At 42.8% G+C, this 27594-nt stretch overlaps 1 protein-coding gene across 7 annotated transcripts in view; it reads right to left on the reverse strand.

The window, feature by feature from the left end:
* Positions 1-27594, reverse strand: part of Piezo (piezo type mechanosensitive ion channel component) — a 38198-nt gene that overhangs the window by 9926 nt on the left and 678 nt on the right. For 3 of the 7 annotated variants that reach the window (XM_033478836.2, XM_033478879.2, XM_033478862.2), the window contains exons 2-21: positions 17063-17155; positions 12042-12257; positions 11205-11434; positions 10687-11118; positions 10100-10222; positions 8637-8748; positions 8440-8549; positions 8104-8370; positions 7593-7919; positions 7211-7503; positions 7001-7137; positions 6794-6936; positions 6551-6727; positions 5968-6484; positions 5801-5896; positions 5257-5699; positions 4785-5190; positions 2544-2606; positions 1850-1995; positions 641-817 (exon numbers count right to left, since the gene is read on the reverse strand). In XM_033478836.2, the coding sequence (XP_033334727.1) occupies positions 641-817; positions 1850-1995; positions 2544-2606; positions 4785-5190; positions 5257-5699; positions 5801-5896; positions 5968-6484; positions 6551-6727; positions 6794-6936; positions 7001-7137; positions 7211-7503; positions 7593-7919; positions 8104-8370; positions 8440-8549; positions 8637-8748; positions 10100-10222; positions 10687-11118; positions 11205-11434; positions 12042-12257; positions 17063-17126 (4479 nt within the window). In that variant the 5' untranslated portion in view covers positions 17127-17155. Of the gene's footprint in view, positions 1-640; positions 818-1849; positions 1996-2543; positions 2607-4784; positions 5191-5256; positions 5700-5800; positions 5897-5967; positions 6485-6550; positions 6728-6793; positions 6937-7000; positions 7138-7210; positions 7504-7592; positions 7920-8103; positions 8371-8439; positions 8550-8636; positions 8749-9104; positions 9153-10099; positions 10223-10686; positions 11119-11204; positions 11435-12041; positions 12258-17062; positions 17156-27594 lie in introns of all 7 variants that reach the window. The other 4 variants (XM_033478853.2, XM_033478843.2, XM_033478870.2 and 1 more) reach the window with 4 other exon arrangements.

The raw sequence follows: 27594 nt of genomic DNA on the forward strand, positions 1-27594 counted from the left end.
TGTCCAAGGAGTTTGACTTGTTACTTTTTTTTGAACATCGTTCAAACATGCCTGGACATATTCAAACGCATCCAAACATTATAATAGAACGTGTTTAAACGTTCACATCGCTGTTTAAACACGTTCAACCATATTTATTATTGTTAAAAATATCAGAAAATAGCAGAAAAAATTCTTAAACCTTTAAACGAACATCGAAGTTCAAGAATCTGAACTGAAGTTGCCTATCGTTTCTTTTTATTATTAAATCATGGTTTGCTAAAGAAACGTGGAGTTTGAAAATGTGAAGAAACAAGTAAAATAAATTGGCGTACGAATTATTTGATTTGGTTTATTACGATTAAGTTTTTAATAAATGTTATCGAGAGCGACGTGTCACTGGTTAGTCACTTGAGGCGTTAAAAAATTAAATATTATATAATTAAAAAAATGGAATTAAAAATTGGACACGTGCTCAGCACCCCAAAAATCCGTGAAAATGGCCCACCGTTTTTATCGGATCGGAGAAAATAGTCTGTCGGACGGTGCAGTCGATTAAAAACGAAAATGAAAGAGGAGAAGGCATTGGTGGAGAGAGGTGGCAAAGAGAGATAGAGAGAGCCTGTAGCAGTGACATGCAGCCTTTTGAAGGGGGTCTCACATCGGTGGCCATCGCAGTGTCGGTCTCGGAGCGTGCACTGAGATAGGACATTGACGATTTCTTCCTAGTCAACGGTACGCTCCTGCGACGAAGTCTCAGCGCGTCCTTTTCGGTCCCTCCGTACATGGCTACGTGGGTCGCGATCTCAATGTCTGTCTTAATCAGCGTGTTCATCAACTGCAACGACCAGACTCTTTAAAGCCATCTCTCGCGTCTTCGTCCACGCTCTGCCTCCACGTGTCCGCCTTGGTGGTACTCCTCGTTGGGCCAAATACTCGGGGGGGTTGGTCGAAGGGCAGATCAGAGAATGCGGGGCGAGGGGCAATCGAGAGAATGTGGGCGGGTGGCGGGGGAGAGGGTGGATGCAAGAAATGCCAGAATTTATGCGCACACGTAGCTACAAAACTCTGTCGTGTGTTTGGTCAAACATTCGGGCATGATCGGCACGGTTATAGTGTACGGGTGATGGCATCTTAACCCTCTATAATGATTCGGCAACCTTTCGAGCAGTTTTTCACCTTCCTAGAGCTCGTTTATTAAGCCGCGGCAGTTCGTTTTTACACTGAACTGCACCGGCACGATTGCATACTGTGCAGTTCATTCTTAAATAGAAAGTTAGGATTTCCTTGCACCGTTTGCCTGCTCGTGTCATTTCGAACGCAACAGGATGCAACATCGATGCATCGGAATCACACGACGACTCAAACGATGCTGTTGTTCTATTTAAAGAAAGATCGCGATGGCACGTTGCAACGATACCGATGCAGTTCCGTAAAAAAAAAATAAAACTGGCCGATAAGAGAGCCTCTCGACGAACTATGTAAAATCGCCGGTGCAATTTTCTTCTATCTACAACAGAAGCGGAGCTATAACCCTGTCCAGCTAATACTTTTGAACGCAGTTTCAAGTCGCAGCCCACGTTCGAGCTTGAACAAATTTCGGTTTTTATAGAGGGTTAGCCGAGTCTCAGCTTGTTTGGCAGAGTCGTCCCGAGATTGGATCAAGTAAACCGATGAACGTCCCCGGGTGTGTCGTCAAGAATTTTGCTGATCAAGCGATCCGGATTCGTTATTAGTCATTGTTTGCTTGGCCGATAAACTCGCAGCGGACAAACCAGAAAATCGTACAGTGAGATTTCAGAGCGTACAGTTCGGCTTGTAACCGTACTCACGCGGCAATCGTTCTCGATCGTTTCGAGGGTGTACGTACTTCGGATATGGTCATTCTGCGACCACGTTGCTCCTGCTCGCGACGGCGTCCCCGCTCCTCCTTCTCGGACTCGGTGTCCGGGATCATGTCAGTGACGTCGTCGTCGTCCAGATCGTCGAACATATAGTAATCTCCGGACCGTATGGCTGGCCAAAACAGAAAACCCTGTCAGCTTGTACGGAGCCAGCACAGGCGCACACACAGTCGTACTGCCAAAGCCATGCACCGTTTTGTTATACACGTGTAATAGCACTGCTTAGAAAAAAAAAGAACGTTGTCCCAATAATCTATCGCTAAATGGTCAATAATATACATCGGTTAGACTCGTAGACGTTGGTCGGTTGCACACGCCACAGACACACGACAAATTATAAGTTCTGTTATAGAGGAGTAGACGCAAACTGAATCGGCGGTTCAAGGCCATCTTATAGGACTGTCCCTCCACCATATGCGTGTCAACACGGGGGATGGTGGGGTTGTAGGAGGGGGTGGCAGAGTTGCCTTGAAAGCCTGTCGAATGTGCGTCCACCGTTTCGCTAAACGATAATATTAACAGTGTACAAAAGAAAATTATTTACAGGTGTGGAGTTCTGTAAAAGCAGAAGGACGGTTAGTCAGGGATGTGTGGAAGACGTCGTTTAGGATTAAAGCCCGGTTGACAAGCTGCGGAGAGAAGAAAAGTATATTCATTTACCCTCTCTGTTGGTCTTTGGCGCGCGAACTCTGTACAATGGCCGTGCCCCTGGATAGAGAGTATCTAACAGAAAAGAAAAACAGAAAAGTAGAGACAGAGAACTGAAAGAAGACGGTGTGGGGGGATGTCGTCCGCGCGTACATGGAATTGTATCTTACAACAGTATACATCTATGTTACACCGAGATCGGTCGGCCGTATCCTCCGGTCCCCGCCAGGTTCAACGGAACGGATCTGTCGGAGGAAAATACAGATATCTGGGCTTAGAGAACCCCGTTGCTCGCTGTAAAACAGGTCGTTAAAGAGGGGCTGGGCGGTGATGAAGTGGGAAGGACGCAATGCGGGAGTCTAAATCAAAGAATGTACAGAACGGAAACTGAGAACGTCTCTAGTTGTTGCACAATGGTATTTACACCTATCTTCTAGACACGACATCGAACAGAGATCGGTAGAAATTGGACGAAAGCAGACAACGAAAATCATACTCGAACAGAAAGAGGTTCCGAAGGAATCAGTCTCGAAGGTTTGGTACAATTCTCTGTATAGAAGTCAAGAGACTTTGGAAATCGAAGAAGTAACGGGCGTTGCGGGTGTTGGCTGGCCAAGGTCGTCCCCTCACTTAGGGTAATAAACTTTTTCCCTGTTCTAATAAAAATATCCTCTTAGTTCAGTATCTAGGTCCAAGGATTTTGAATTATCCGTTCCATGAGGATACATTTCATATAAGTGTCTAAGAGTGACACGTCTGTCTCCAATTTATTGAAGAGATTTTAAATAATCTCTTCAAAAGCATACTGTTCAAATAAACTGCCTAAAGGTAATAATCCCCTTTCCTAAAGATTCTAAAGGAACAGATATACAGTTCTTCACCTAACGATCTGATATAACTAGTATACTTGGTGCGTTTTAAAGACGTGTCTAACAGTGTGACATGCCCCAAAATTTATTACATAGGCACTGAACAATGTATTGAAGAAGAACACTGTTCAAGTATCCAAGGGTGACATGTCCCTTCTCTGAAAGCTCCAGAGAAACAGATATGTTCTCAAACGAAATACACACGCGTTTGTCCAAGAACAATAGACCATTTTGAACCAGTTTGATCAGCCAACACCCAGCCCAGTACAGATGAAGAAAAAACAAAAGAGACCAGGATATAATGGGTGCATCGTAGATGATCTAGAGGTGCAGTCGGCGGAAGCGTATGTACAGGACATCGTAGCAGATCGACGACGACGATCTTGATCCCGGTTGTGTGTCGTTACATGTGTGATGAGACCGCGGGGATCGGGACGTGGTGGAGACGATCGACTGCCTAGGCGTCTGGATCTCGTTCACCCATTGCGGACCGAAGTAGCTCGACTGTCTGCGATGCCTGACCGAAGAGTTCAGCGATCGATCGGGCGGTTGTCGATCGTACGGCGGAGGGGAGAACACCGGGAACGTTTCGTCCGGCGACGGTCCACGGGGGTTCAGCTCGCTACTTGGTGGAGAACCGAAAGAAATTCGAGTCGGCTCGAGATAGCCCTCGAGGCTGACTGTCATGACCGCGGAGTTTGGGGTCGGCGCCTGCAATAGGGATGCGGCGCGCGGCGTCAGCGGCGGCGGCTCGTCGTCGTCCTCGTCGATCGGCGTCTGGTAACCTTGAGGAGGCGTGTGATTTGAGGACACGCATGAGCTCACACTGGAAGACCTCGCCAGAGGCGCCTCGCCTTCTTTTTTGCGGGAGCATTAAATATAGAGAGTCGGTGTTAGGTCGCGAGACGTCGGCTGGGTGCCCTACAATCTTTTCCTGCTGGATGATTCACGGGGAGAGGAATTTTCGAGGAAGTCCTCGAAATTAGGTTCTGAGGACACCCAGAAAGTAGGATACAGAGGACCCCAAGATAATAGAATCCAAAGGACTCCCAGGTGTTGAGGTTTAGGAACCAGAAATTGGAGTTTTTTTTTTAAGACCTCCGGAAAAGTTAAGGTCTGAATGATTTAGGGCCAGGATAGGGTCTAAGGGATATCTACTCGAGATCTGACGGATTCCCAGGAATTAGGGTCTAAGCACTCGTAGGAGACAGGACTCGTCGAAGGAGGACCCAAAGTTCCCAGGATCGTGGGTGTCAAATCGAAGGCATCAATTCTCAGAAGATATTTGAAGAATTATACTTCAGACGAGGTCTGACGGAGTCTTTGACTTTCTCGACTGTCCCTAACCTATCAGAAACGAAGACCACTGGATTTCGCCACTTACCAACTTTATGAGTCTGCGGTTCCCTGTAACTAGGACCCTGTATCTTCCTCTGGCTGGCTTTGATCTTGTCCATCTTGAACTTCAGCTTCTGCAGCACGTTCTTCTCGACCCCGTCCTGGATCTCTATGCGTTTATGGTGCAGCTCTTCCAGGAGTTCAGCTCCACGAGACGCTAAGACGCTCATGGCTTTCGTTTCGTCGACTATATGGAAGAAGTAGTAGCTCTTGAAGAGTCGTTTCTGCAGCAGCAGGAAGCCGAAGCATAGACCGTCCCAGACCATGCCGATGTCCTCTCTGGGGACTTCGCAGTCCACGTTGCTAGGCACTATGTCGCTGGCAGAGCTTTCGAACTTCCTCAGACAAGTGATGCCGAATAGCTGGATCACCGGGCAAGCTGAAACCACGAGCTGAAAGACGACAGACATTGGCTAATTAATTTCCCCGAAGGTTGAACCGAGGAGCAATCGATCTACCTTCTTGATCAGCACGCAGCCGACTCCCTGGAGCACAGCCTTCAGGAAGATGACGACCACGTTGTACCCGATCAATATATTCCACCATTTTAAGATCGTTTTGACCGGCCTCAAGTAGAAATCGCTGCCTTGCCAGAGGAACACGAAGGCGCCGATCAGGTAGCCTAACGAGAACAGATTCGTCCTCTTCGTTCCGGCCAGGAACATGATCGACAGAGTGACCCACATCAGGCTCATCAGCACGCCTCTCTTCACGATGTCCAGCCACGAGTGTATGAGAGAAACGTAATCCTTCACAGGATTCACGAAGTTCGGCTTCTCCATGTTCTGGTGGACAGAGTAATTGTGACCGCCATGGAACTCATCGGCTTGTGCAGCGTATCGTTGCTCGATGCGGAAGTAGAGGCTTTGTCTGACCAGCATCATCAGCAGAATGAAGTCGCCTGAAGGAAAGCGAGTTATCAATTTTATATAACAATTCTTCGAATTACGTGGACCAGGACAACTCGTTCGAAAGGTTGCTCTAAATAAGATGAGGACTCACACATTAATTTCCTGGGGTTGGGAGGGAAGTCGGGATCCGGGAAGTACATCCACTCCTGCAGCCTCCTGAGCATCTCCGAATTGCTCCAGGGATAGTCTGAAAATTTATGGTTGCAGTGCTTGGAAACTTTATTAAATTATTGCGAATTGTATGAAAATTTGAACAACCTATACAAAGCCAAGAAGGCAGAGCAACGACCAAGGAATACTGCACAGGCAGCAGGATGACAGCGAAGGCCTTGAAGATCGGCCATATCCTGGATATAGTCCTCCTCTTCAAGGAGAACAACAGCAGAAGCCAGATGCTGTAGAGGACCGAATAAAAGTCGAGCCTCGTGCCAATGAGCGCCACGATCCCGATCAGGCTCAGTTCCACGCCGAACTTATAGAATCCGTAGTTGAAGAGGAACTTGATGCATTCCGGCAGCCCTTTGTCAGCGTCTGCCCTGGTAATTGACGGGAACATCACTTGAGGCGTCTCCAGAGGCTCTCCGATCTCCTTCCGATGGAAACACTGCCGAATTCTGATGACCTTTCGCAGAGTCGTCACTACCATGATCCCTATGTACCCTTTCAACAGCTCTGCCAGGTGTCCTGGCTCCGCTTTCCTCAAGCCGAACCACTCCGCTATGTTGTAGACAGTGTTGTTGCTGGCGAAGGGGATCTGCTTATCATCCTCCGGCCTCTGTCAACGATAAAACAATTAGCTCATCGCATAGTGGATCGTTAACACTGATCCGTGGGTGCTCACAGTGCAATTGACGTTCCAATTGTTGGGATCGATGTATTGGATCTGGTAGAGCATTTTCAGCACTATCAAGAAGGCGATCACCACTGCGATCATGTTCGCGGTAAGTATTTGAACGTTCCTCTTGGTGTTCAGCATTATCGCTATTATCACGACGAACACGAGATTGATGGCGCATACCTGAAGAATCGAAACTAGGTGACGATCGATCCTTAGTTAGGGACAATTTGGTTAATTGCAACTTACGTCGTTCACGCATAGAAGCATGACAGTGGTGAAGATGATCTTCTGCATGTGGAGCTCGAAGAACAGCCAGACGTAGTTGTAGAAGTTCACTAGGTGCTTCATTATCTTGCGGAACAGGGCAATTCTCTCTATCTTCGACATCCCTGAATGCCAGGTTATCATGTTAACAGGTCTAATTAATCGATTAAACGATTCATTGAAACTTACGTTTCAATTGTTGAAGACTGTATCGATTGTCCTGGTCATCCTCCGTAGTCAGGAAGACGTCGCCAGCCGATGTTCGCGGCATGTTCAAGGTCGTAGAGTGATTTGTAGTCTCTTGCCTGAGAGGACTCTCCCCGGCTCTGAAAAAAACCGCCGGACGATCCGAATTAAGATCCACGTTAAATTCGCGTTGCCTTCTCGGTCATCGCTTACCCAACTCTCTCGATGTTCGTCACCTCCAAGAAATCTTTGTGGAAGTAATGGATCTGTAGAACAGTGATGATGACGAAGAAGGTTGGCGTCAGCAGTCTAACGAACAGATCTTTCGTCGCGTATTTCTCGAGGCCGATGTCCATTTGCAGGTCTTCGTCGATGTGCAGGTAGTTCCAATATTCTGGGAAGTTGTCGAACTGGTAAGTGTACACGAGGATCAGCATGATCACCGAGTAGCCGATGACCGTCAGCCAGAACGTGTACATCATCTTCCTCCACAAGTACCAGGACATCTGCGGAACGATGTTATCGCAGGTTCTCTGCATCATTCTCGAAAGACTATCTGCTACGGAAGAGACGAAAATCTTCGCTTGGGGCCTACCTGGAAGGTAATGACGAGCACAAGGAACAGGGACATGTAGACGATCCTGAACATGGTCATGCGTTCCCCAGTGATCCCACAGATGAACAGCATGATTGCTACCACGGCGATCCAGAACTTGGTCAGCAACTTCTTCAAGAGTATTCCAACGTCTTTCATGAACTTGCTCTTGATTTCTGGCACTTCGTGGTTCATCGCTGTGGTGGCAGTCGACACGGAGACGTGCAACGGCGCCACCATGTCTCTCAGTGCCGAGGATCGTCTCTGGCGAGTTCTCTCGGCGGTGTATTGTCTCATTGTTATCCAGAACATTGTTATGAAGAGGCACTGGAATATCGAGTTTAAGGCTCCATGAAGTGAATACGTGATAATAATTGCTAGTTCAGGATTGGCAGATCGTCCAAGGCCGCCGAGAGATTATTCAAACTTCGATGTAGCGTTGACAGGCGTTACCGACGTTGTCATAAGCGAGGAAAGCAGCCCTGAGCGGTCTACACGCGAGAATTCGTACCTTGACTATTAAATGCCAGCGACTGAGCTCTTGGGGCTTGCTGAATCCGATCTCCGACATCTTCATTCCGTTTATCTGCGTCGGCAATTCCGCATCAGTCAAATCCATGCTGTAAATGAACTGGCCGAGCAGCAGGAGGGTCGCATAGAACACTATGAAGGGCGAGCATTTCATCATGGATGCGCGCTTGTTGGGCACCATCCAGAGAATCAGGGCCCACAAAAGAAGAGCGAAGGTTGTCCAGCTGTGGTACATTATGCTCCAAGTCTGACGAGTGAAACGGTTAATCCAGACTACTTGAAGAGACCAAGAGGTTGTTCAGCTGTGTATTCGTACCATCATTATGATGTTCGTAGCAAGGTAGGACGAGTTGATTATCAACTGGAAGATGGAGTAGACGGCCATGATGATGCCTTCGATGATTCCGGACTGCTCATCCGCGCCTCCTGAAGAGAAGAAAATTACTCGGATATTAATTAATCGTCTCTAAGCTGGATATCATTGGGGTTAATTTTTTTTTGTCTTTGTCTTACCGTCACTGATACTGTGCATCTGGATGCTGTCATCCTGATGACCATCCTGAACGATGACGCTTCCCGTCGAGTCCTGCAGGAGCCCCGTTCTTGCGGACCCGAACCTCATCAGCTATTTACGAAACATAACTCTGTTGTTGATGCGTGCCGAGAGAATTACAACTAACTCTATAAATCTACTCTCACGATTCCCCCATAGAGAAGACTGTATCAAGATCTTGGATAAAACACATGCAAGCTACGTGAAAAATTGTGTTGTTTACCTCCACCACTAGCGAGAACGATTTTCAGAAAAGAACGGAAGTGTATAGAACAAAAGTGTTGGAAAGAAAAATCGTAACGATCGCTCGAGCGTCGACGCATGCGAGATATCGGCCCTCGTCGATTATTATAAGTGATCCGTGTGTATTCGGTGTTAGCAGTGACCGCAGCGATAATCAAACATGCAAACTTAATCGTTATACGTACGGGTGTGCGCTCGTCGGCCGGTGGAAACGACGAATTTACGATCGGCGTCTAAAACAATGGCAAACTAAACATAGCGGCATCCAAACGGAAAACGAATTTGCTCAGCGTTAATGAACAACCAGAAATCTGGAATGCGACAGCAAAATCAAAAGTCGGATGTTACCTGAAGGGGCGTTGAAAACATTCGTTAACACTGTACACGGTTTTCTCTGTACATTAACATAACCATTCCCAGTAGATGCTTCGAACTATTTACAGTAGAGTTCACTATTTTACAGAAGTCACGAATATTCTATAAGATGCCATGATGATACAACTTGCGATCTCGTCTACATTTGGGAACATTCGTCTTCAAAACATTCAAGTTGAATGAACAACTACAGTTATACCGATACTTTGATCGTACAATAATAATAACTTTAACTGTATAATATACAATTAAAGTTATTCGACTGATTTTTATCAATTTCATTTCTACTTTGGATTTACATTATTGCAAGAAATCTACACGTTGGATCATCATCACAAGATTTTGGACCTTCGTGCAAATTCATATGTTCACAAATTAATGTATAAAAACGGAAAAGAGGATTTCTATCGTTAACGCCTAAGCCCATTCAGCCAATGAAAATGTCCGGTTTCGCATCTTTTACCTAAAAGTTGCTGAAACTATAAAGACTGTTGTAACAAAAATCGTCTGAATAATGTTGGGCTCAGTGGGCTTAGCGTTAAAGAAAAATAATCTTGTATTAAAGAAATGAAATGCATGTGCATAATTTTCTTGCATTTTGTGTTATGAAGATCCACGGTATAATCGTAAAAAGTCGCAGAAAGGATAACTGAAGTGTCCGATGACAACGAAATTTACAGTCAACACGTCTGCTACGGTCTACCAGAGCAAATACGAGACTCTCCATAAACTGACATAAAGATCTAAACAATGTGTCCAAGAGAAAAATGTCGACTATCTGGCTCATGCAGGACGAGATCCTTACGCGAGCCTTTCGCCGCGCCGATTGCCACCTCTGGGAGGGCGTCCTTCGCCTGATGGAAACGTGTCTGGACAACGGAGTGTCCAGATTCTCCAGCCTGCCGCTCAAACGTTTCATTTTCTTAGCCTGCAACGCCTTGTTAGTAAAAGCGACGTCCCTCGGAACTGGGCACAGTTTGTGTTAATCATCGTGTCCGTAAACGGTTAGTCGAGAGACTGACACAAGGAAGCTTAAGAAATTGTGTTATTGAGGCGACACTGGTGTTAATGGTTCTCCTCAACCGTGGACACGTTAATACAGGCAAATAGACAGTTGAAATCGTTGTTCATTTGAGGGGAGTACCAAAAGGATTGGATTAATTGTTGCACAGTGTTCGAAGAAAGTTTCGATCGTTGAACGAGGAAGTGAACTTCCCAGCGAAACTTTCTCTGAGCAATGCTCGATCATGGATCAGTATAATCATGCTGGCAAATGTTCTTCCTTGAACCTGGCAAATTCCTCGGGACTCCTCGATCTCATTTATCTCAGTTACAACCCTTCAAGATCGATTAGTCTAACATACGGAGCAACGCCGGGGAAGGCAAACTCACCGGCTTTTGGCTCAGGAACTTCGCCTGCAGCGCCAAGACATAGTAGAGCCAGAATAGCCGAAGACAGTAGGCGTAGACCAGCCAATCGGCGTCGTCCGTGTAGTCCACGTTCCTAGGATCGCTGCAGTTCGTCTGATAGATCGCCGAGAGGCCCAGGTAACGCTGCCAGGTGCTGTTCACCGGGACCAGCTCCTGGGGAACTTGGTTTTGGTAGCTGAGCAGCGTCAGGATGTGGAGGACCACGACGATCATCACGAGTCTGCACAGCATCGCGAAGCCTTTCCTCAGCTCCTTGTTGCAGGCCCACCAGGTGGCCGCTCCAAGGAACACCAAGAAGTAAAAGCCAGCTTCTATGGATGGGTTCAAGGACGACACGATGCACAACGAGGCCAGGATCAAGTATGTCCCGATACGTCCCAGGAAATTGATTATCTGTTGGAAGATTTAAGTGACGGATTCGTAGGTGCGAACGTCGAAGAGCTAAGAATTGTTGGACAAGGTCAGAACGCAGGTCTAACCTTCGCGGTGCTGTCTTCAGCCTTCTTGGACGCCGCGGCTCCCCTGACGGAGACGTCATCTTCCACGTCAGTCACGGGCTTCTTCGTTAAATAGCGACAGATGCAGTAGATCGCGACGGTGCTCGGTAAAACAATTACTTCTGGGATCAGCCAAAAGAACACCTCCCACGCGGACGCGCTATCTAGCCTCACGAAGCCTAAGTGTCTGCACACTAGCTCCAGCAACTCGCCTGGAAGCGTTCGAGACACGATTAAACAGTTGTTGCAATCTCTATGAAAATTAAGAATTAAGTTCCAATAAAATGACTATTTTATTTTCTAATCTTTTACTTCTAACATTTATTTCTTTATTTGACTTAATCAGAGAGCAGTTTCCGACGAGTATACTCGTCGTGACATAAACTGTTGCCATCCCTTCGCAACGAGAATACTCGTCGAAAAACAACTAATTGGTTAACAGTGCTTTAATGAAGTTAGCTTCAAGGTCGCATCTCCTCCACGCTGCTTGACTCCGCCTTCCTTGACCAATTTTCGCTCATAGAAGATCGGAGGGGGTAACCCAAGTGCCTTATGATGGGGAGTCGACCTTGGACGGCAGATAATTGTCAAATTCAGAATGCAAGATGCATCAAAGGGTTCGACTAAAATCCTTTTTTATTTAGATCAGAAGTGTGTGAAGCTTCTAAAACTTAGAATTGCGAATTTTCAATCCGAATTGGCAGATGTTGCATCAGTTTCCATTTCAGATTCTGTTCTTCCAGAGAACAGCTCGGTCACAGAAATAGCATTTTAATGGATAATCGATGGATTCCGTCGCAAAAGTGGTTGATTACGTACAATTGTGGAGGAAGTGTCCATAAGCTGGCAGCGACAGCAAGACTATGTGGAAGGTGATTTGGCTGATAGCGGTGAGAAACGACAGGCCAATGGCGGTCTTCAGATACAGGCCAGTGTGACCGGCCATAGTCTTCGTGTTTGGTATCGGAACATGTGGCGAGTAGAGCATTAGGCCCAAGTAGACCAGCGACAGTCCCACGGGTCGCCATATCGTACCTGTTCCAATTAAACGACACACAAAAACACACACGCGCATACGCATTGATTAATTTTTCAGTCATAATTTCAGCGAAAGAAAATTCTACAGTCGTCTGCATTTTCTGCCTGTCGACCGAAGCCTGCAGTTTTAATCATCGTTCAACAATAACTACGACTCGCCTACAATCTCCCAAGCAACCCCAGGTTATGACCTTTCCCAAACGATATCCACCGTACCGTACAAATGCATTCATTCCGGCGTAATCAGGATCTGGGAGGAAGAATCGCCCACTCGTTAAAAGGTCAGCGAGCCCCCGCGAACAATAAGGTTTGACATTTCAGACTTCCCCGAATCCCGAGACGTGTTTCGACGATTCGCGAACTTTCGGAACACTCGCTTAGATTTATGGCCGCGCCTCGTAGCTGGCTCGAGTCCGCGTTGATAAGCCGTGAATCATGGATATACAGAGAAAACACGTGCACGCGTAATTAAATGGAGCCGGTCGAGGCAATTGCTTCTGTCCCGCGGGGAGGTGTTAAGTTGATTAATCCCTTGATGAGCCTATTCAAAGGAAACACGTGTGTTTGCGTTTTTATCGTTCCTTTTGATTTCGATCGGTCAGCGGTTTGCATCTGAAATTGAAGCATCCACGAGGTTCGTTTGGCGAGCTCGTCCCATTTCCCTTTCATTTCCATCGACGAAAACGCTTTCTATTCGGAGTCTGTTTAGTATATACAAACGAAAAGCTTGTTAAGCTGCCAAGGAAACTCGGTTCCGTATTATCCGCGTTTCAACTCTGGGAAAATGGCCAGGCTCGATTCTCTCTCGCGTTCTACAGGGAAAATCCCTGGAAGCGATTCCGCTAAAGGTTCTCGGCTGAAATTCGTTTTATCGTTTTTGCGCCCTTGCGTTTCATCGATCGTATTTCATTTATGATCTTATACTTCATACTCGTGAAACAAACTGTAACATAATTGCAGAAGAAAGACAGATTTTCCGATAACTGAATAATAGTTGAAATAATAGTTAAAATATCGCAAATAATAATTGAGATATCTTTTAATCACATGATTTCTTAATTACGAATGCTTATGAAAATGCAACACGAGGCAAACAACATTGGCATAACCAGAATACTACTTCAATGCGCGCAAAATGAAACTTTTGTTCGATAACTCTATGAAACGAGAGTTAATTAAAAATGTATCCGTACTTTCACTAGCTCTAATAAATTGAAAATAATGTGTAACAGTGTTCTGAAATTCTCTTATCAATTCTTGCAGCAAATGCAAATCCGCTGACCGATGACATAACACGATAAAGTAATTATCCACATAATTAACCCATTAAGCGCTCCCACGTTGCACAAATGCATTTCGGTCGCACTTTTTCTCGCCGCATTTACATTATTGCATTTCGCAGTTCACGCTGCAGTTATTTCTTCTCGTATCCGGATCCAATCTCATCGAACAATTCCTGCACCTATAAATCGTTTCATTTCATTCTTCGCGATTGAATTAGCTCAAGAAATGTGTTTCCGATAGCTGAACCGAGTGACGAATTCATTGAAGTCATTCGCAGTTAAAAGGCCAATTAATTTCCAATCAGGCCGGCGCGTAATCGAGTCGGACAGCCAGCTAATATTCGGATAATCGTGCATCAAATGGAGCCGGATTTTCAAAAACTATTTCCCCCGCGGCTTTCTAACGCGACCTCGTTAATGGCAGAGACCGCGCGCGGACAGCTAATTACTCCGTTCGGCCACCGCGAGACGATAACTGGAGCGATAACGATAGCACGTACAGCGGCGCCGTAATTCTTCCATTTTTATGCCGGGTGATTCGGGTCACCTGATCAAAGAAAACTTCGAAATTGCCGCGGAAAGAGAAAATTCCTGCTCGCGCGAATAGCAATTCCGCGGTCTTTTTCATTTGAACGGGCGCCGCCGTCGACACGATCGACGTGTTGATAAAGTTGGAAAGTATGTCGTCGAGCCACCGGAGAGTATTTCGCATCAAAGTGACAGTAAACCTGGAATTCAGGAGCCGGTGCTCACCTAATTATAGACGACGCCTGTAAACCGAGACTGAACCGCGCGTCCCGACGCTGTCATACCGGCATCCCGACGACGCACTGTCTCGAAATTTATCTATGTACACATGCTGGACGAACTTCCGACCGCGTTCGGAAAGCTCATTTTTCATTCGGCGCACCCGGGAGCCGGCTATTAATTTCCTCGTGGCCGGCTGATCCGTGAAATTAATTGTCCATTGTCTCTGGAAGGAGTTCGCGAACTTCGGCGCACTTCTATCGTGTTTCCAATAGTTGCGAACGCGTTTAAAACTGCTTTATACAATAGTTTCGTGGTTGCAATTTTCTGTTTGGAAATCGGGAACTAATTGAGAACTAAGAGCCCACGTTAACACGCTGGTATAATATTGAATAATAATGTTGAGTAATATATTGAACAAGCTGAATGTTCCTACGATTTTTCGAACGAAAAAGCGTCAAATTAATATTTCCTATGGTAAATTTTAACTTTGTAATTTCGGTTACATTTATTCAACGACTTTGACGTCATGGTAATTTTTTGAATTGATATTCGGTACTTAACGTGTTAAGTGAACAAAGAGTTGAAAGAGAATTATAATAATAATAATATATAATATGTAATATAATATGTAATATAATATAATATAATATAATATAATATAATATGACATAAATTAACAAGTGCACTAGCATCTATATTTCATTTCTACACTGAACGATCTTTTCGACAACGAGGGACACGATTTATCAATCCTTATTTTTGTGAAATGACGTAGGAGACTGAGAATGCGCATAAAGATCCGCAGTCTAGTGATCGATAAAATGAATCATGCTGAGCTCTACGTTGAAGCCAGCGAGAGTAAAATAATTTGAGACGAATGAAACAGCGTGACAGATAAAATAGGATTAGAATAAATTAGGATCAATAGAATTTCGATTATTAGATTGGAAGGAACGTTTGTCCGGTGCCGAATAGAATGATCGATGTCCTTCGCAGAGACGCAGAAACGTTTCCAATGGCTGAATGTGACGCATCGTGGCACGATCTAGCATATGCGGCCTCGTGATAAAGCACTGATAATTAATGGCATTATTAAACGTCGCACGGCAACGGAGTGGCCGACATCTCAATTCTTAGTATCAATTTTATCTCTCGATAATAATAATCAGGAAATTTGTTGACGTTTTCTTATTTGCGAAAAAATCTATGTACTGGTTGAGTCATTTAACTGTATCGCCTGGATTCGCTTGTAAACTATTTGTTATGTAAAAAGAACCGTTTCTAGCGAAAAGGGAGTGCAAAGGCGGTAATGATTTGTACGCGAAGTTTTTGTTCTACTTAAGAATTCGCAATCCGGAGATGATGGATGACATGTCGGAGAAGTATTATAGTTTCTCTGCTTCTCGATCAATTATTCTCCTATTTCTGGTTTCCACCTTGGGACCCACATACTGTTTCCAGTTTCTCACGATTAACTCGACGCGAGCAGGATGGACGCGAGAGCCGAGGTCGTTAGTCGGTCCAAAACATCGACTATTTTAGTACACTGATGTCACGAGGGTTATTTTATCTGTCATTATTTTATCATTACAATCCACAAGACTGTCCGCGTTTGTGAAAATATTCCCGTTCTGTTTCTAAACGCTGACATAATATTGGCTACTTATCGGTGCCGGTTTTATCGCTTGACAACGTCACGCCAAGTTTCCCGGCATCTGCTTATTGATAACAGTGTAACGATTGGCGCTTTCGAACTGTAACACAAGCTTTCAAACAGGAGCCAATAGATATCTGTTTCTAAAATAAACGTGACACAAGTCTCACTCGTGTAGTATCGTTAATAACAGTTATTATTATTACTACAAACTGCACGACATTAAGAAGTTGCTAATTGACAGCACTCATTTCGTTTGATTATAATCGTTTCTAAGCTTGGAAGTCAGTTTAAGAGATTCGTCAAAAATTCATAATCTCATTCGTAATCTGTCAAATTATTTAAATTGATATAATATAAGAAGTTCTTTTGAAATTATTTTTTGGAAGAAAATAATCAAGTTTCTCTAGTTCCTCGCTAATAAATTCCTAGGCGAGACAGATCATTTATATTCATTGCACACCAAGCTTTAGTTTAACGTTGAAATATTGTTAATAAATAGGTAGAATTTCATTTCGACTTTAAAGACACGAGTAACATCTACAGTGGCCCACAAAACGGATAAAAAACGAGAGTTTTTATCTTTTTTGTCATCCCAAGTAATAGCAAAATTTAAAAAAAGCATTTTATTCATTATCTAATAAATTAGTCCCTCTTTCATCTAAAAGAAATTCAAGTCATTTAGCTGAGTTTTAAAGAAGTTATTACATTTCAGGTGTACGATCACTTTTGTGGTGCACTGTACACTTGGTAGATCATGTTCGAGATCCTCGCAACCAGTTAGGCACGATATCGTAGCATAATCGGTTAGAACAAAGTTCGGAACCTCAATAAATAATATTACTGAAGGCTTTCGGGAACAGAATGGACTCTGGCCTAATAATCAATTAGAAAATCGAACGATGCTATTTTTAGCCGGCGCGTGCCACCTGTCAGAGTCCCCGTCAATAAAACGATTCCACGGTGCGGCTAACACGATACCGCAGTGTCTCCAGTGAAAACCGAACCCGGAAATATCTCGTTTCGACGAGGGAGACGGTGTCGCCGTTGCAAACCAGGTTCGACAGCCAAGAAACCGATACAGGCGACATATTCTCATTTCATCGAACACTTACATCCTGTCAGGACAACCGGTAGAACGACCCTGAGGAGGGCCACGTTCAGCCAATACTTCGTCATGGCTGGATGAGCTCGGATGGCCTTTCACCCTGAAACACAGAGAAAAACCGGCGCTGGTAAAACGATCCAGGATCCAACCTGTCAACATCTCGAGATTTTGCAGTGGCGGCAGCGTAAGCTCGACTGGAATCGATACGACCCTGCCGCAGTCGGATACCTTCAACCTCGTTCGCCGAGGAGACCGGGGCTGCCCTTCGCTTTTACTACCCTCACCCTTGCCTCTCGATTTACGATCTGTACCGTTTTACCGCCGAAAATTACACCGTTCCTCCATTCTGGCTGCGCCGCCCGCACAAACTTCGCCGGGAACGTTGCCAGTGAAATATTAAGCAGAAAAAGCTGACTGAAGCCGGTCGTTGACCGTAACAAAGTAATAAAACTGAGCGGCTACTTTCGCGTAGAACCATAGCTCCCTTGGAAATTTGTTGCAGCTTAGGTCTTTGGGATCGGTGTAAATTTTAGGAGCCGTGCTCAATGAAATATGAACCTGTCAAACATTCACTGGGCATTTCTTGACACACCGAATGTCGAAATATATTGTCCGCGTCGGATTGAATATTTTTAAAGCGTCTTTCTTCGTCTTTAGGATCGGCGTGAATTTTTCAGATATTTGTTGAAATGCATCAAATAAAATGTCAACTCTCTGAACATCAAACGTTGAACTGCGGAATGTGTCCTTAAATCACATGATATTACAAATAATATTGCTTCTCTCGGGAAGAATATTTGTTCGAACATTTTTAAAACATTTTTTCTTGACCCCGACGTCGGTATCAATTTTTCTGAAACGCCTGAAATAAGATACGAACTCTAAAAAAATTGAAGGCAACGCCCTTCGATTTCTTGAGTTACGGAATATTGAAAATATATCATTCCTTCCACGAGAAATTATTATAAAAAAAATTGTTCTCGTTGATTATGTCTTCGGGGACGTTCTCTATTTTTTCCAGAATCTCAAAATTAAGATATGAACCCCTCAAAGAATACAGGGTTACTTGTCTTAAAATACAATATTTCTTCATAGCAGAATATTTCTCAAAATTAATCGCTGCATCTCTAGTCTCTTATAATTAATTTATCAGAATTTATCGTCAGGGCACTGCACGCATCGACGAGTTGACGTATTCGACGAGGTCTGACAAAGCGATTATCTGGGGACAAGAGCTTTCGGCGAGCCTCGACAAAAAGCGGCGCGCCCAACTTAATTATTGTCCAATTACATGGGGGAGGAACCGGAATCCTTAGAAGGTGCGCCTATCCTGTTTCCAGAAACCTGGGACCCCGTCGATTGCGATGGGCTTTGGGGTGTAATATAATAACGCAACTAGGGGATGGTAGTCTCAGATCAATAAATAATTCGGGAGGGTGAAGCTTGCACAGGTTGTACCATCGAGAAAGAAATCCATACAATTTCAACAGAAAATATTTTGCTGTTCGGCAGCTGGAAATTCAATTACTAAAATTGTTTCTATAATTACTTCTTTAATTACCTGGTGTCATAACATTGGCGCACAGCATTGAGCAGAATATATTCATATCTCTGCTTATTGTCGAAAAAATGGTCAATGATCTGCTTGGTTAACGCGTTGAGCGTCGAAAATCAACTCCAAAAATGTCCGCAAATTCAAGGTAATTTAATGAACTAAACCAAAAGCAAACATTAAAACCTATCACGTAGAATGATTTATTTTAACTCTTTTACATTCTAAACAGATTACAATTAATTTCGAAACCTAGGAAGACATTAGTGTCACTCACGTGTGCCCGACTCGACACTCATCGCGTTAATGTGTCTGGTCATTGCTTTCCGTTTCTACTTACTGCAAGCACAAGTGCGCGGCCAATTTTCCAATGTTAATTTATTCGGAACCTTGGGCTTAACAATTTTCTTTAACATTTGCAATCGCACTGTTCCATTTTACTGTATATTTTACCTTTGATTGCGCTATCCTGGTTTCCTTTTACATAATAATATTCCAGCGCAATTATATCGCTATAATTGGCATTATTCGAGACAGGAAGGGTTCTATCTGGACATGATTCAATCGTCGATTACGCTCGCAAGATAGTATCGTCCATCCTTCCCGTTCTCCTATTACTCGACCCAGATTAAAGATACCACCGAACAATTTAATAGCATAATAGTTTTAATACAATAAGACGAGAAAACCATCATCCCCTACGAACAGAATAATACCACACGAATGCGTGTACGTAATTTACGATTTTCCGCTATGGAAACATTGTTTATCGGCAGCATGCTCTCCGTAATTGCAACCAAGATAATAGTTCATCGGGTATTTTCGCTACGATGAATAAGAACGTCCGGTCGTAGGCTAGAAACGTAATAATTTTTGCGCGATGCGTTACCTTGCTTCTCGCATGGTTGCCTGGGAATAGCATGACGCTGGAGTTACGTGATTAATGCGGCAACGCGCTCCCATGGGCACCGTTAAACAAGTTCGATGTGTAGATTGTCTTATTCTGGTGACCGCGAGGCGAAGTATTGTTCCTTTTGACAGGTGACCAAGTGACAGTGCGATCGATGCGCCGGAGAATGAGTCATCGAAGCGTTTTCGTTATTAGACGTTCACTGTCACGATTAACACGTTCCGTGCCACGTGTACCATCGATGGTACACGCTTGCATGTTTACTTAGTGAACTGAACAAATTGTTTACAAGAAATTTAGAACCGAAGAATCAATTTCCACCGCAAGAATGGGCGTTGATAAGTTTTTGTTACGTTGTTATGTGTGCGAGAATTAATAATTGCACGTAATACATCAAGTTTTAGTAAAATATCAAAGTGTGAAGATTCGAGTAAAAAAAGCTCGGCACGGAACGTGTTAACAAACGAGAGAAACTTTTGTTTAATAATTTCTTGAAAGTCTGACTATATTTTCGTCTGCACAATTGTTGCAACCAACAGCGAAGAGTTGTAACGAATAATACGGTTGACAATTTATAATTGATAATTGATAACTGATAATTGATAATTAATCATTGATAATCGATAATTGATAATTTTTCTCACGCAGGTATCGGTAATTATTTCATAAAGAGTAATTCTACTAGATCAGAAACTGTTAGGATTAAGAAGAAATAGTCGAAGAAATATAATATCGTGTCGCATACTCAAGAATATTATTTAGAATTTTAAGAAATGTTGAGTAATAAATGATAAGCTGTTCGTCTGTGTTCTAGAGTAAGCAATGACTCACTAAACAGAAGCTAAGTATTAATTCAAGTACGCAATAATGTCATAAACTAAGAACAAATATATAAAATAAATAGTATCTTGCAGCACACTCAAGAGTATCATTTAAAAATATTTAGAAATATATTTTATTTTTAAGCAACGTTAAATAATAAATACTATTACATAATAGAGGTAATACATTTTTCTACGTCCGAGTATAACTTAAACCGCAACACGATTGATTACCTAAAAAGGAACTGAATATTAATTTGGCGACGCAAAGTGGTACATCAATTTCGTTTCGAATGCTTTGTGCGGATCCCGAGAAACCGTAGCGGTGAACATCATGCGAATGACGGTGCAGTGCATTTGCATTAGTTAAGCAGCCCGGCACTTCAGTTCGCATTCTCATCAACGCGTGCCGTCTGGCTTTTACTAAACCGGCGACGATGTGTACGGACGAAACGACATAAGTGTTCGTCATGGATGAGTCTCGTTGTTGACATTCAGTCGCTAGCGATTCTCTGGTTAATTATGTGCAATTTTATCTGGTAAATGATGACGTTATCGCTGCTATCTGTAATTTGCGTATCTCGTATTCCCCCGTGTTTGATTCAGTCTACATATCTTTTAATCCTTGCTGATAAAAATGGGATAACAACGAACGTAATCGTGTTAAGAAATTCAGAACAATATCAGCATTGTTGTAGACTGATATAAGTAAAAGTAACAGAATTTTCCTATCCGGAATCTTTTAATTGTTCGTTATAACAAAATTCTTTAGAAAATAAATGATTCGTTACCCTCATTATATCTCTCTGAAGCATAAATTGCATAATTGCTGTCTACTCGTTGCTCAATTAAATATTAATTTCTGCTCGCAGGACATTTTATGAGTTTATTATAAAAATAAGTAGCTGATATGTACATTTCGAAAACGTAAGAACAACTGAATAATATTGTTCCACTATATTAAAATCGAAATAATTAAAACGAAGCAATTTAACGGTAACAGACTGTGTTTATTAATTAATTATTAATAACAGACTGTCTTATTATTAGACTGCGTATCTTTGTGCAATACTTGTCTTCATGAATTGCAACAAACGTGAGCAAAATAGAAATTGTTTCCTTCCTTTAACAATCCCAATGCGTTAAAAATAATACACGTACATAAATTGTACGTATAATTTCATTGTTCTACATTTCACCTACGAAACTCAATTTTAAAACACCTGCACTACATTTGTATTACAAATGCATCCGATAAGCAGCCCTAGTTGTTACGTTTGGCTTCAGCTTTCGCCGAACAACTAAGCCTGTGCACACATTGCGAAGATGAATCATTATCTTATCGATCGCCGGTCGACAAACAGATAACCTAGCACAAATCAGCGACGGCTTAAACTTTTTTCGTAACCCACCCAATCAGGTATAACAATTAGTCAGGCTGTATTCAAGGTTCTGCGTCGATCAGCAGCGAAAAATAGCTGGCGCAGAAAGCGCGTTTTTTATAGCGTTCGATTGGTATTCGTTAGGCGGCCGCGAATTGATGCCGATGACAGAGGCATTGCGGAATCCCGATAATTTTAGCTTGACTCGTTCTGGAGGCAGAATCGACTCCGTGCCGAGAACACGGTGAATGCTGCATAGCGTTGCACTCTGTTACGCGCGACGTGCTGAATTGTTAGTGAATGAACGTTCGACACCAGCTCCGGCGTGATTCATTTTGTAATGCATGATGGACGACCATTGTAGACCGTCCTACACCCACGTATCGGTTACTTAACGTTCGTTGACTGTAACTGTATCGAGGCTGTTCACTGGTAAATTTTTCTTTGTGCTACGAAATTTGCTGAGTACTGCGACAAATTCAGTGGCGGCGATTTTTAACGAATTATTAACACCGAAAGTTGAAAATTCCGTTGTTCTAAATTTCGACAATCATGGACTGCGATAAATTCAGTGGCTGCAATTGTTAACGAATATTGACACCGCAGGTTGAAAATTCCGTTGTTCTAAATTTCGACAACCATGGACTGCGACAAATTCAGTGGCGGCGATTTTTAACGAATTATTAACACTGGAAGTTGACAATTCTGTTGTTCTAAATTTCGACAACCATGGACTGTGATAAATTCAGTGACTGCAATTGTTAACGAATATTGACACCGCAGGTTGAAAATTCCGTTGTTCTAAATTTCGACAACTATGGACTGCGACAAATTCAGTGGCGGCGTTTTTTACGATTTATTAACACCGAAAGTTGAAAATTCCGTTGTTCTAAATTTCGACAACCATGGACTGCGACAAATTCAGTGGCTGCAATTGTTAACGAATATTGACACCGCAGGTTGAAAATTCCGTTGTTCTAAATTTCGACAACCATGGACTGTGATAAATTCAGTGACTGCAATTGTTAGTGAAGATTAACGTTGCAACTTCAAAATTTTGGCCTTCTAAACTTTCACTACGTTCTTTCTAGGATTTACATAATAATAAAGTTAATTGCAATCACACTGGTCATCCGACGTTTTTGACACTCATTTTGCTACATTTTCCGCCATTTTCTCGCCCTATTTACGTTCTTTTTTCTATATTAAGACATTACATTGTTTAACTTAAGAAAACCTACGCTCTGTCAAAAATGATTACGAGTTGCAATTACTATAACTTTATTTTCTCTGTGCTTATCATACTGCAATAAATTCTCCCTAATTGACCCACAGCTTGTACACAAAAATGGACAATTAGGGAAGAGGAGATACGATTAATCGAGCCTTGCGGCACGCTTTTATAGTTACCGATTGTCACAGCTATAAATATAATCGTATCTCCTCTACCGAAATTGTCCATTTTTGTTTCCCAGCTGCGGATCAATTAGGGAGAATTTACTGTATTACGATTTCAGAGCGGATAGGACAGTATTTGGGACATGTTGGACGAAGGAGATTGGGATCACCGTTATACCGTTGCTGTCTGTAAATTAATTAATACGCAAAGGAGCCCAGTCACAAAGTACAATAGCTACCGATCGTTGTTATCTCTCTAAGCACCAGTTAATTAGTGTAAAATACACAGAATGGCATGTCCCGGATAGCCGGCATGGTCTTCACCAAACAGCATGGTGTAAAAAAGAGATATTATGTCACGTTAGGGGGACAGTCTTTTCCACGAATAATTACGTCTATCTCGGTGGAAGAGAGCCGTTGCTTTGATTCCCTCCACGGTGGGGCCCCATTACGTTTCTCGGACACCCGTTTACAAAGAATTGTGTACACATTGCGTGCGGAGGGATGCGTGGGTGCGTGCCGCACGCGACAAAACGGCGGTTGATTAAGGGAGTGCACGGAGCTCGTTACGTTTTTAGGGTGGCCGCGGGTTCGATTTCATCGTGGTCCGATGGGTGATCCGGAGCGATTAACGAAATGCTTAAATGGCTCTGACGACACGTGAATAGAGTGCTAATTATTTATAGTTTCGCGAAATATCGATATTTTAATAACCGTGTTGGCAAATAGGATGTGTCTGGTTCGAACATTGTGCCAGAAATATACTATGTTGCTAGACAAATTTGGAGCGTGCTGAGTGCATCGAAAAGTGCATCGATGCAGCATGCTTCTACCAGGAGTCCATCAAAGTATTCATTTAAACAATGCAAAAATGTTTGAGTGTTTTCTGGGACATTGTACGGTAGTGTTATATTCTCAAAAACATATATATTTTACTTAAAAATTGGAGCTCACACACACACACTTCGGTGCATTAAGAAGTGCACAATTGCAAAATCTTCGAGAAGAAATTTATTAAGCATCTTTTGAGAAAATGCTAAATGTTTTAATGTTTTCCTGTGTCACTTCGTATCAGTGTCTATTCTCAACAATACTGTGTTGTTATAATGTTTAAAAAATTGCAGCTCACTTTGGATCATCAAAAAGTCCATAAATGAATTCTCTTCTTTTAAAATAAAATAATTCCCTTCTTTACAAATACTTGTCTGTAACGACGGATTCATCATCGAAATAACTAGATTGCATTTGTGTAGTCATTTTATGTATTTACGACGAAATTAATACAAAACTGTAAATACATTAGAATAATTTAAGGGTATTGTTATAATTATTGAAAGATGAGAAACATTGTAATCCAACTTACGTTTCTAACAATTAACTTGAACAATTTTCAGTCTCGGTAACGCCACAATCATCCTCGAATTGGTTCACAGTCATCAACAAACAACTACAAATTTTATCGATAAATAAAATTGTCAAACCGAAACGAAAATAACTCATGACTCAAAGCTGCATTTAAAGCTGAAATCTCCAAGTCCTTATAAAAAACTTATATAGTACCTTCGTCCTCGTATCAGAGCATTATTATCATCGTGCTTCCAGACCTTGCTTAAAATGTTTACGATTTCTTACCGCCGCGGTAAAACCACAAACGCTTCCGTTTATCAGTCGCTTAGCAGGTTAGTATGTATTGCGAACCAGCGACAGCAACAATTCCTTGGCTAATCGGCGCATGAATGGCGCGTACGTAATCGCTTCGTCCAAGATCGTGCGAATACCTCACGATGCTCCGTTATCGCAGGGACTCGTGTCCTCGGAGTGGAACAAAGAAGCTCGACACGTGCGCCGAGTCATTGGCGGCGAACGGTTTCTCCGTCAATTTCAAATCGATCCCCGTTCCGGCGTATCTCGGCCGGCAGTAAACAGATCGATTGGTCGCGAGTTCCGTGTGCGCCAGCTTCTCAGCTCTCTCTTCCTCTCTCCTTCTTCCTCTCTCTCTTTCTCTCTAGCGGAATCGTAAACTCGCGAAAATGTCAGAGCCGGCTTTACGAGCGGTTCGCGTTCCACGCCGCTGGAACCCGGCTCCGTTTCTGGCGTTTCGGGTCACGAGGACCCGCGTTGCTGCGAATATTTCGCAGTAGGCCGCACGAACGCTCAGGGTACTCTCACTCTACCGTAATCCTAATTTCGTTCGGGAATTATCGTCGAGTCCGAAACGAACACTGTCATTGCGAACTTCTTTCACAAAACGTCCGAGTACGAAACAGCTTCTGGGAGCGAGGCTGTTACTCGGGCTTCTTTGAATATTTTGGAGCAGAAAAATTGTTACAGATTGTACAGTCTGTGTACCTTTCGACAATGCACTCGTTCGCAAATTATGCACAATAATTTTCTCACAGAAAAATCCCAAGCGCCGCGTTACTTTTCAGATAGTTCAACCGTACTTTTTTATCGAGCGATACGAACTTCCAGCAACAGTTTCTCACGAGCGAGAACAGGATTCGAACTGTGGAAATTCGAAATTCAAGCTGGTAATTGTTCTCTCGCAAAGAGAGAAGCTTGCTTCCCGTTTCTGATAAGCCTCGGCCATTGTCGGCAGCGGGTGCTGCGTAGCTCGCAGAGAAGTTTTCAAAGGACGGGCGGAATAGAAAGTTTCGTGGAACTTGATACGTACTGCTTTATTTTCGATCCGCTGAAGGTACTGTAATACATACTTTCTTATTGTTGACTGTACGAGCTGTAATATGGAAAGCAACTGTTGTGAAATTCCCTTTCTTGTTTGCGGAGGACAATGGAGATTCGCACAAAAGGCGACAATTGAATGTTCCAGGAAAACAGATTTGCACACTTTGATCGGATTGCTGCTTTGTTTTCTGGTCGACAGAGGTCTTGCCGAAGAAGTGCGTTTTTTGCTTTAGTCCGTCTTTTGTGTACTATTTTCGCATTACCACGCTAGCAATTATGTCTCCTAGCTAAATCATTATAATGTTACGTGACTTTTCTTCGACTGTTACTGTGTTTCTGTAAGTTTGACTCGAAGCGGATGTTTAACACTAGATTTACGGAACCCGTCAAAATGACGGGTCGCTAATTTTTTAATCTACGATTATTGATTATTATTAATTTACTCAATTATTTTATTTAAATATAACTTCATAATTATTTATACAATTTATATGTTACTTACGGCAAATGTTACAATGACACTCGTTAAAAATCGGAACAGATGTTTTATTGTTACCTTTACAAACTAATATAAAACAGCTGTTTTTCGTGCTCCGTAAATCTAGTGTCAATTTCTATTGAAAGAACATTTCCACGACCGATTCCTCATTTGTCCATCGTAGTGATGAATCATCGCTAACTAACTAACCTAACTTGAAACTATCTCTGAATCCAGTCACTATAATATTCCGTAATTTCGTTGTAAAACTCGTACTGGCCGATTTTATCTTCCTAGCAACGAATCAAAATCTACCAGTTGCCACACCTCCGCAATATCTCGCAAAGTTTTCTCGAAACCTCGCACCGCGTTTCCATCGATCTAAATCTAAAAGGATGCTCGCGATTCCTCCAGCGCACTAAATAGAATTATTCATAACGTAATTATTTATAATGTAGAACAATACCGACGAATCAACAGCTTCTCCGACCCAATTACTATCACGGTTTAAAAACTTCAATTTACAACATTGTAACTATTATACGCTACATCGGTCCTGGTTCAGATCGATTTCGGTTTTGGTTCTGCTATTATTACTCCCTCAATTTAAAAACTCCTACCTTCGACATTGTAACTATAATAGAGTGCATCGATTCTGGTTTACATCGATTTCGGTTTTGGTTCTGCTATTATTACTCCCTCAATTTAAAAACTCCAACCTTCGACATTGCAACTATTATAGAGTGCATCGGTTCTGGTTCACATCGATTTCGGATTCGATTCTTCTATTATTACTCCCTCAATTTAAAAACTCCAACCTTCGAAATTGCAACTATTATAGAGTGCAACGATTCTGGTTTACATCGATTTCGGTTTTGGTTCTGCTATTATTACTCCCTCAATTTAAAAACTCCAACCTTCGAGATTGTAACTATTATAGAGTGCATCGGTTCTGGTTCAGATCGATTTCGGTTTTGGTTCTGCTATTATTACTCCCACAATTTAAAAACTCCAACCTTCGACATTGCAACTATAATAGAGTGCAACGATTCTGGTTTACATCGATTTCGGTTTTGGTTCTGCTATTATTACTCCCTCAATTTAAAAACTCCAACCTTCGACATTGCAACTATTATAGAGTGCATCGGTTCTGGTTCACATCGATTTCGGATTCGATTCTTCTATTATTACTCTTCCACTATTATTTATCGATTCTAGGGTTTGCAGTTCTCTGCCACGTAATAAATACATCGTATTCTAATACACTGTACCCCAAGCAGAAGATTCGTCAACTCTTTAACCTCCTCTCTTTA

Source organism: Megalopta genalis, chromosome 4 (genome assembly GCF_051020955.1).
Source record: "Megalopta genalis isolate 19385.01 chromosome 4, iyMegGena1_principal, whole genome shotgun sequence".
In the NCBI taxonomy this organism is placed as follows: Eukaryota; Metazoa; Arthropoda; class Insecta; order Hymenoptera; family Halictidae; genus Megalopta; species Megalopta genalis.